Source organism: Cornus florida, unplaced genomic scaffold (assembly GCF_030987335.1).
Source record: "Cornus florida cultivar Cherokee Brave unplaced genomic scaffold, ASM3098733v1 CherokeeBrave_3.0.0_Hap2_Chr05, whole genome shotgun sequence".
Taxonomy (NCBI): Eukaryota; Viridiplantae; Streptophyta; class Magnoliopsida; order Cornales; family Cornaceae; genus Cornus; species Cornus florida.
The window spans coordinates 87546463-87557160 of NW_026775575.1; the positions used below are offsets into that span (position 1 = coordinate 87546463).

The 10698-nt window shown below is 34.9% G+C and overlaps 1 protein-coding gene across 1 annotated transcript; it reads left to right on the top strand.

Annotated features, from left to right (window-relative positions):
- Window positions 1-226: 226 nt before the first annotated feature.
- Window positions 227-10327, top strand: LOC132307425 (uncharacterized). Its single transcript, XM_059805177.1, has 11 exons — window positions 227-407; window positions 1315-1448; window positions 2601-2682; window positions 5378-5448; window positions 5571-5672; window positions 5837-5926; window positions 8701-8775; window positions 8864-8896; window positions 8998-9078; window positions 9623-9685; window positions 9778-10327. The coding sequence occupies exons 1-11, from the start codon at window positions 353-355 to the stop codon at window positions 9949-9951; spliced, it is 960 nt and encodes a 319-aa protein (XP_059661160.1). The 5' UTR covers window positions 227-352; the 3' UTR covers window positions 9952-10327.
- Window positions 10328-10698: the final 371 nt, after the last annotated feature.

Consider the following 10698-nt stretch of genomic DNA (forward strand, 5'->3'; position numbering starts at 1 on the left):
GAATGGTAACAGATGGAACTCAATTAGTAATCGAAATGAGTGAATCCGTTCTGGTCCCGCCCCGCCCCGCCCAGCCCCGCCCCGCCCGGCCCGGCCCCCATTAAATACAATTTGCCTGAACTTGATCCTACCATTAACTGCGCTAGTCGCGCAAGTGAATTCTCATTTACTCGAGCATTTCTTACATTTATTTTATATAACCTAAATATTAGGAAAAACCTAAATATTAGGAAAAAACTTTCCTGGTTTAGAAGTCCTTTCCAAGGCTGCAAGAATTTTCCCAAACACTGCCTATATTACGGTCATATACTGCTTTCGGCGAAGAAGATCGCTGCATCCGATTCACGCAACCATGGCGATGCAGGCTGGGGTATCGACATCCAAAGTTCTAATCCTCGTCGGAGCCGGTGATTCCTCTCTCTCTCTTTCTCTCATCCCTGTTTGATCAATTTATTGTTACCGTCTGATCGGATTACTTACAGTTTCAGTCGTTCGAGTCTTAAAATTTGCTTCTTTGATTTGTTATATGTGCTGACTGCTCATCCATGTAGCTCAAACCTATTTGAATACCCAATTCAGTTTTATTCGCATGGATTAGGATGAATTCTGTAACCACCACACCTCAAAAACTATATAATACACGAACAAAACCTATTGTTGATGAACTTACTTTTGATTTAGTTTTATTTTTCCTTTTTTTTTTTTCCTGTTACAAGATTAAATTTTCTTCCGCGCACGTAAATTTTTTATTTATTTTTATTATTATTATTATTTTTTAATAGCTTAGTATAGATAGTAAATATAATTGTTACAGTTAGTTAATTTAAAGTTTTACTTATCAAAAAAAAAAATTTAAAGTTCAGTGTGGATGCTATCATACTAGCTGTCAGTATTTTAGACAAATTCAATTCCTAATAAGCACGATATTGTTTTCATTCATATAGTTTCATGTTATATGTATTATTATATTCCTCCTTAATTATTTGCTATTTCGTCCATAAATTCAGTCTACTTTAGTTTATATATCTCTCTCTGTGTGATATGTGTGTGTATTTGAATGAAATGGACACAGTGGTGACTGGTGAAGTGATGGCATGGTATGGAAATCGTAGGGGTGGGACGAAAGGGTTAAAATTTTATTGTCTGTCAAATTATTTTTAATCCAATATTTAAAGAAAAAAGATTATGTGAAATTTTCAAATTGTTCCAGTTTAACCATATGGAATAATCTTTTTCCCATTTACATTTCTGTTTGTCTTCATCCTTTTTTTATTTTTTTTTATTTTTTATTTTTTTTATTTTTTTATTTTTTAGGGCTGACTAGTTCTGTTGTTTTGAGGAGCGGACGATTATCTGATATCATTTCACAGCTTCAAGAGTTAATAAAAGGTGTGAATGAAACTGAAATTTCGTCTGGCAAGTATGACAGTGTGCTTCTTGCAACCCAGGTATTGCTTTTACTTAAGTATTTCTTGGTCTTGACAGCTGCATTTCATGGAACAATCAGATGATAAAAAAACAAAGCACCACATCTAGATGTATTTTATGTATTGTCAATCGTCAAAGCCATTGTAGCATGGTGGTTAAGTACTGTCATTGCATCTAAAAGGAAGGTGTGCGATTTAGGATTCAATTCTTTTAGTTGGTAAAAAAAGGATGCAACTTAAAGCGCCTATGTATTTAGGTGCTAGTTTTGTCAACCTATTGCTTTCTTTATTATTATTTTTACAATTTGACTTATAGTTTGAATGAAAAAAGGTTTTTGTTGTTCATTCTTTTTCTCTTGGAATATATATAGTTTTTCCAGAGTACCAAAGAGAAAGAACAATGCCATAAAGATCTCTCTCTTCCACATGTATACACTGGCAGACTTATAATTTTTCCTTTTCTTCCCATCCTGTAAGATTTTTGCATTCTGGAAAGTTTTTCATGCAAAATTATATATGTTTTTAATTAAGAAATGAAAATTTTGAAGCTGTGTGGTCTGCCATGTGTTCTGGAAATGGTTACAATTGTTGCTAGTCGACTGGTTCTAATTCAAACTTCCCTCTACAATTTTATTATTTTTGTATCCTTGATTTATAATATTGATCTCATAAATTGCCTTCATTGCATGCCAAGGCATATTTATTGTTTTTAAATAAAAAGAATGTAAGAGGATCTAAGGTACCGAGTCGAGACTGAAAGTTCCCAAATGATGAGTTGGTAACTCTTGAACTTCTGTCAAGAAAATTTTCTTAAGTTATTCAGTTACTCGGCCACTCCTGCTTCCAGCCAGAGCATTTGACAACATTGACATTGAGTATAGTTAAATTAGTGAAAAAAATCTGACATGTGAATAAGTAAGAACTATCTGTTGAGGGAGGAACGCTTAAGTTGGGCATGCAGGAGGCACTCGACTTTTTCTTTTATGTTCTTTTCTTTTTTATGTTTTCCCAGAGAAGCAACATAAGCTGACAGTGAAATATTTTTTAAAAAAATTTATACTTGCTTTTTCATTACTAAAATGCTGCAAAGGATGCGGTTGTAGTTGTAGGCCATTTATACGAATTAACTTCATGAAATCATATTTATTTTTAGTTATTTGCCCTTATATTCAGATTCGACAATTGGCACAAGAGATCAAGGAGTTAACAGTAGCCAGTCCTATAACCATTTTCAATGGAAATTCTACTTCCAGTGGTATGTAAATTGACATCTCATGTATGTTTATGTTTATGTTTTAATATAGGACCACGAAAGCACACACATGTTATTATCCCAACTTTGTTTCCACCAACTCTTTGTTCATACATTGTTCATTATCTTCCTGAATGATGTTGCTTGGGAGTGTTGGCCAATTGGAATGACTTATTTTTTTGTGTTCTTTCAAATTCTTATTTCCAGATGTACTCTCTCTCTCTCTCTCTCTATGTGTGTGTGTGTGTGTGTGCATGTGCATGTGCGTATATATATCTGTGTATGGGTTTATTATGTACGTTCTTCTTTTTTATTTTCCGTCTTTGGATTGTCAATCGTTCCTCTTTGCTTGCTTCCTTAATTTAATCTAACTACTGATATAAAACCCTATGGGTTGTGTACCACTCTTCAAAGGGATTCAGTTAGAAATGCCATTGGCTAAATGTAGGCTGATGAAGTTGAATATTGAGAATAAGGCCGAGTACTACTGAAGTACATGTAAACCTATCAGTCCTCATCGGATTCCCCTAAATTGGTGACAATGTGTGTGTTAAAAAAAAAAGGGCTTCAAAATCCATGAGATTGGATGAACCTTGTATATGAATGTTAGTAGTGTTCCTTTTTGCAGCCTTTTTGGCAACCTTGAGGTCCATGACAGAGAAAACCCTCATGAACATTTTTGTTTTTTTGATAAGTAAGATTTTATTAAACTTCAAGAGGGGAGCTCTCCCAAAAGAATACACAGAACTCCATAGGCGACAACCATCATCATGATCACCTTTTTGAACCAGATGAATTATGAGAGAGGACAAAGAATTTTTCTTTCTTTGGACTATATTGCCAATAATCACTTGTGACTCATTGCCTAAGCCAGTGTTCACTTCTTTTTGACCAAATAGCTAAGTGATGGTTTACACAGTGAGGGATATTTTGAAAACATCCTTTGTAGACAATGGAGATTGATTATTGGACACCATAGATGTGCGATGGTAGTTGTATTGGACTTGCCATTGGCTTTAGGAGAAGGAATCCGAGGGAGCTTGACAACGCATCCTTCTCCTTCTCTCTCTCTCCCCCCCACCTTTTTTTAAGAATTCAGAAAGAAGAGAAAATTAATTCATGGATAAATCCATATCTACTTTATTTATGTTGAGGTGAAAATTGGTGTCTACTTTTGGCAGGAGAGGAGATGAGAAGGTTTGCAATGGATACATTTCTGTTTTTTGAAAGAGAATTTATATGAAGCTTTTGATTTAATAAAATAACAAACCACCGAGTATTGTTGCTAAACTTCATTTGAAACCAGGATTAACAGAAGTACCAAAAGAGGGAAGCTGTAGTTAATGAGTATCTAGATGCAGTAACTCTGCCCTGTGTACCATATTACCAACACTTATCTTCCCATGGTAATTTGCGACAAGATATTGCTACTTAGTCTTTCAAATGGTTTATCTTTGCCTCACTAAACTTGAGCAAAATAGATACCGCCTTTGTTGTCTTTATTTGCCACTTGGATTGACTTCAATAAAAGGGTGCACAGTAAACTGGATAGTGTATCAAGCAAGTGCTACTTCTCTTCCATGAAGCAAGGAGTGTGCTAAATTCGGCTGTGATTTTATACTATAATTAACCTCCAATATCTGAAGTTCAACTAATAAGATTTGGAAAAAAATAAATTGTCATAAGCAAACTGGTAATGGAAAAATCTGACTATTCTGATTTTCTGACCCACTGAGATTTTTCACTGAATCTTCACTTTCCATAACAATGCACACACAGGACTAAAAGTAAAGACAATGATTTTTTATTTTTTTATTTTTTTTGTGTGTGTGTAAACACTAAATTTCAAAACCTCAAAGCAAGTTTAGTTGCTCCATTGATTGAGAAGTTATAATTTACAGATGATGCACATCCGTGGATCCACATTTTCTATCCCCATCTGAATGCTTTCTTTATTAAATACATAATTTACAGCGGGAAAGAAAAGAAAAAGATGGGATTAGTTGGACAAGAAAAGTTAAGTAAAAGGAAGGATAGTATTAACCTCTCCTAATTTTTGAATAATTAACCCTAGAAGATAACCCTAGGGAATTTTCCCAGTGCATGTGGGACGTGACAACTGCATGTGCCCGGTGTTGGATTATGAGGGTGCTCTTAAGAGGCTCGTCACCACAATAATCAGCCAAAAAAAGAGGTTTGGATCACTTAAGTGGGAAAAGAAAGGAGAGGAGTGGTAATCCTTTGTTCTGCTTGGTGAAAAGTAGTGGAGAGAAAATATAAAAATGGAAGGTAGCAAAAAATAGGAGCAAAACAGGTAATCACTAACTCTATTTTCTTCTCCCTCCATGTATTCTCCTTTCTCTCACTGTTTGTAAAACACACATCTATCATCTTTTCTTTCCCCTCCTCCTGATAGCTTTATTACAAATGCTGTTAGTTCTCAGTCCAGCAATTTTTAGACTGTCTAAAATTAGGGTTGAATGCCATTTCAAATGTGTGCTATTTACTTCTATTCCAGATTATCACATTTGGTAATGGAAACATCAAGCTTCAATTGACACCATTTGCATTTAGTTTTTCGTTTAGCGTTCAAAGTTTCAAAAGTTCTTATGTACCATATCAATCAGTTATAAATTTCTACTCGAGAAGTTCAGAGTCTCACCTGCTTCCCCGCTCCCTCTTTTGTTTATGCACACAGGGAATTATTCTTCGTACTTAATGCCAGCTGCAGCACTCGGAGCAATGGGATATTGTTACATGTGGTGGAAGGCAAGATTTTACTAGTGACTCTTAACATGTAACCTTTTTTGGTGACAAATCCTGTTCTACTTCATGTTACGATTGTAAGCACATACATGTTTGGTGAACATGGCTATATTCGTGTTCTACAGGGTTGGTCGTTCTCTGATGTAATGTTCGTGACAAAGCATAATATGGCAAATGCTGTTGCAACTGTGTCAAAACAGTTAGAGAATGTATCTGAAGCATTGGCTGTAAGTTTTTTTTTTTGAAAGTTACATTGGCTGTAAGTTTTATCGAGCTAATATGTAATCACTTTTTTCTTCTCTCTCTCTCTCTCTCTCTCTCTATACTTATGAAAGTTCTTCACTTGTATATGCAGTGCTCTTGATTTTTTATTTTCTATTAATTTCTGCAGTCAACAAGGAGACATTTATCAAAGAGGCTGGAAAACTTGGATTGGAAGATGGATGAGCAGATGGAAACATCTAAGCTTATTGCAAATGATGTAAAGAGCATTTTCTTGGTTCTGAGCTAAGCACATGTTTTACATAGTCAGCACACAATGATATGCTTTCCCCCTGAATGAGAGGATCTTATTATCATGTGGGCATAAGTTTTTTCCTCTTTCCTTTGGATGAAGCATTAGGATTAGGATCAATACAGGATAGAACCCCTGAATGAGAGGATCTTATTATCATGTGAGCATAAGTTTTTTCCTCTTTCCTTTGGATGAAGCATTAGGATCAATACAGGATAGAATTACCTCTCATTACAGGAAGAATATCGCTTTGTTAAGATCCCTTAGAGTTGTATATCTTATTCTTTACATGGAATTTGAAACAAAATTTTGAGAGAAGTGGAAAGATATCTCAATATATTCCTCCAAAAAGAAATAATTATATACAAAAGAACATAAGAAGAGAGACCTTGACAAGGGATATTTTGGATAATCATAAAAGGGATGTCAGAACATGCAACGGGAAGCTAAGAGATGAAAATGGGTGAATTTTTTTGCATTAGTTATTGTCATTGGCATGTCCTACGAGCGTGGTCTTAATCTCGTATTAAACCTGTCCATATGAAAGTCTTATATTTTTTTTTTTCAATTTCCATACCACAGATTTGATTACTTGTGAAGTTTTTAACGTGGAAGGTTGAACTCCTTAGTTTCTATTTTGTTATCCTACATGTGCTCAATCTCTCTCTCTCTCTCTCTCTCTCTCTCACACACACACACACACACACACGTGACAAATCAAAATAGGCCATTTACTATTATGAAAGCACAGTTTTTAATCTTGAGAGTAGCTACTTTGTGCAAAAGATGTCAAAGGTTAGGTTTGAATAGTATACCCCCAATAGCACCCTTGATTAATGGAATCACACTTAATATCCTTTATTTTATCTATTACTTGTTCCACCTACGTGGAGTACTGGGAGAGGAAGATGGTAGATAGACTTCACTTTTGCCTCTTTTTTTTTTTTTTCAAAATACAAATTAACTGCTTTCAGACTTGGAGATTGACCTAACCAGTTGGGGAAAGACTTTGTTGACTCAACCTTTGTCAATATTTTTGGGTCACGCCGTTTACCTTTCTATTCCAATAGATTCTTTTGTTTTCTTTTTATAGGGATTCATTTTGTGTTTATGCTTAGATACATTACGTTCAGCGAAAAGGGCTGAAAAAATGTAATTTGGGACCTTATAAAAAAGAAAAAGGTCTTTTTTCTTCGATGAGTCGCGTTAATTTTGTCACATATTACTTTCATGAACTAGACTTGGTGAGAGACAGGTTTCAGAAGAGTCTGGTGACTCTGGTAGGTTGGGAGTGGCAATCTTTGGTGAATGGGAAAGTTGACCTTTTAACAAGTACCCTCTCTAGCTTACCAACTTATTTAATGACTTTTTTTTTTTTCTTTCTATCTCAGCCTCTAGCCCTCTATCGCAAAGAGGCTGAAAAAGTTGCAAGGTGCATTATGGGGTGGGTGGGTTGGAGGATGAGCATGAGTACCCTTTGTTGGATTGGAAAATTGTTTGTAGAACTGTAGTCCAATTAAAAGAGGGTATTGGGTGTGAAAAAGTTGAGGGTGTTTAATCAGGGTTTATATAATATATATATATATATATATATATATATATATATAATATAGAAGGAGTTATGAATATTCTATCTGGCTAGAGGAAAGTTGTGGAGGCATGTAGTTACTGGCAAGTATAGGAATGCCAGGGGTTCTTGGATTTTGATGTGCATTTTAGTGGGGGAATGGTCAATATCCATTTTTTGGCATGATATGTGGTGTCGGGATACCCCCTTTTGGAGGTGTATTTCAAGTTCTCTATAGTGTTACTGTTAAAAAGTATCCTGGAGAACAGCAGGATACTATGAGGTAACTGGCTAATGGTAGTGGTGTCTTTCTGGTAAATCATTTCATGAAAGACTGTTCCAAGTAAGCCAGATCTATTACTTTGATAGGCATTTGAAGGTCCAAAGTGCCTTCCAAAGGTTTTGGTGGTTGTTTTTTTGTTGTATTCTAGAATGGCCTCTTGGAGAAGATGGTTAGAATTGATAATTTGATAAGGGGGGATAAAATTTGTCCGGTTGGTGTTGCATGTATAGGAGATTGGAGGAGACTGAATCATCTTCTTTTGCTTTGTTGGGGGGCCCGAACACCTTCTGGCCGGGCGCTTGGTGTGACATCGGATCAAGGATTGGGTCTGGTTCTGATTCCAATTGTAACACCCAAAAGCTTAAGCTGCTAGATGGGGCTAACACCACCCCATTTATACCCATTACATTTCCCATCCTGATCCGATGTGGAACAAACCTCTAACACAAGACCTGTGCTAGAGTGCTCCCCTTTTGGCTCTTTTCTTTATGTATTTTGTATTTATGTAAAAGAAAAAGAAAAAGAGAAACAGAAAACAGATGACTTTTGTGGATCCCCCAATCAAAAGATAAGTTACGAAGATTGACATGAATAGTGGACAAGAAATGATTTGGCTGTGTTAATGTGGAATGAACTGGAGGGAAACTAAAATTTCCCATATTTCTTGTTTTTTTCCTTTTCTTTTCATATTGAGTTTAAAAGTCATTAGCATTCTTATATGTGTTTCTTAAATGCATTTATATCACCAATGCCAGCTGAAATTGGGTTAGCATTCAACATTACTCAAGAGAAGAGGAAATTGATGATGGAATAACTTGCCTTGGTGCACCTCTCTTTTTGTTGGTATTACTATTTTATACTTTATATCCATTTGCCTTGGCTTGTATGCAGGTAAATGATGTGAAGTCAAATCTTAATCAAATTGGGTATGACATTGACATAATCCATCAGATGGTATCTGGGTTGGTGAGTCATTAAAATATTTATTTTTTGCTTAACATTCTAAATTGGGACGAGTGTTTTACTGATTTTGTACTGTTAATCTATTAAACAGGAAGGAAAAATTGATCTTCTTGAAAGCAAGCAGGTCAAATCTTTGATTCTGTGATAAACATGCATACCTCCTCTATGCTATGTTATTGATTGCATTATTAATTACGAAGTTCTTTTGTTCCCTATGCTTTACAGGATGTGACTAATTCAAATGTGTGGCGTCTATGTCAAATAGCTGGAGGCATTAAGGATGGTCTAAACGCCAAACTTTTTCAGGTAATTTATTCTACTATATACTTTTATTTTATGCCTCATTGGGGGAGAGTAATCCCTTGCACACTGGTTCAGGGATTACTGATGAATGGGCCTTGGTAGATTCTAATTGTCAACAATAATGAAGCTTATTTTTTTTAGGTTGCTTGGCTTTTTTTACCCCAAACAATCCCCTTCTGGTTCTATATTTTGATTTAGTAAAAAAAAAGCAACAGAATATATCAAACAGCAAGAATATCTGGTTACATTTCCTCAATCATTTCACTCCAGCACTTGTCTTCTTTCTATCTGACCAGGAGATCCGGTGTATAAATAATGTTTAATTGGATAAATATTTTTGTTCATCAAATCAGGATGGACCTTGCTCAAAAGATGTTTTAGGCATCAGTTTGAGCCCGATCTCACTACTTGTTTGCCCAAAATGTGCATATTAGAGATACTGGTGTTATTCTTGTTTCGTGAAGTTATGATGGACCAGAATTTAGATTGTCGTGGATCTTCATCTATCTTTTGCATATTGAGCTCGTCTTTCTTGTGACTTTGACAGGATGTTGAGGCTGCTAAGCTAATAAACCATTCAACTGTGGCATATGAAGATAATTTCCTGAAGGTAGGTTGAGTGGCCTGGAGTCTCCACTCATTTTCTTGCCTCAAATTTTATCCCCATTTTACAGCTGACATTGTCCGTAAATGATGTTTCAGGGGCTTCAGTTCATTGCTGATACCAACGAGTTGAGCGCAACAGAGAAATCAATAGTAAGCACAAAAAAGAATGATCTTGTTGACGTTCCTGCCAAGAGTGTCTCAACTGTGAAAATGAGAATTCATAGGCCTTATCCAGTTGGGATGTCTTTGACAAGGGACATCTTGGGATAATTTTCATGATATGGTGATCAATTTTGGGAGTGACCCTCTTCCTATCAACCCCATTTTTTTATTTTTATTTATTTTTTTTAAGGTTGAAGTGGCTGACTTTGATTTGTGTCATCTACTATCAAAAGATATATGCTGGCATTTTGTTGTACATCCATATATTTATTTTCTTTGGTGGGAGTTGTACATCCATATTGTTGAAGGTAAACATGTTCAAATAATACACGACCAGTAAGCTGAGGTTGATACTGATTTTCGATTCCAATTTGTAAGGGAAAGAAAAATTTGAGGAAGGAATATTTGAACTATTGACCGGCAATTCTCTTCAATTCATTGGAAATCATTGTAGTTAGTGTGAATTGCATTAAACTCTTGTCGACTTGTAAAGTTTTGCATTAATTTATTTTTATTATTATTGCGAAAAGTTGCGACTTAGAGGGAGGGACAAATACAAACCCAGTTATTTATTCAATTTGTCCGTTTCATAAATTTAGTTTTAAAAAAAAAAAAAAAAAAAATTCCTTTTTTGAATAATAAGATTTGAACTTATAATTATGTTACATTCATAATCAAACTTTTAATTTTAAAAAAATATCAAAAAAATTGCATTATATAACATTAATAACCATTGCATGTCATTTAATTACTTTTTGTAATTAAGATTTGCTAATTGTTTGATCAATGTCCATCTCATATAATTATAAAATCAATAATATATAATATAAATATGGTATATATAAGATATAAATA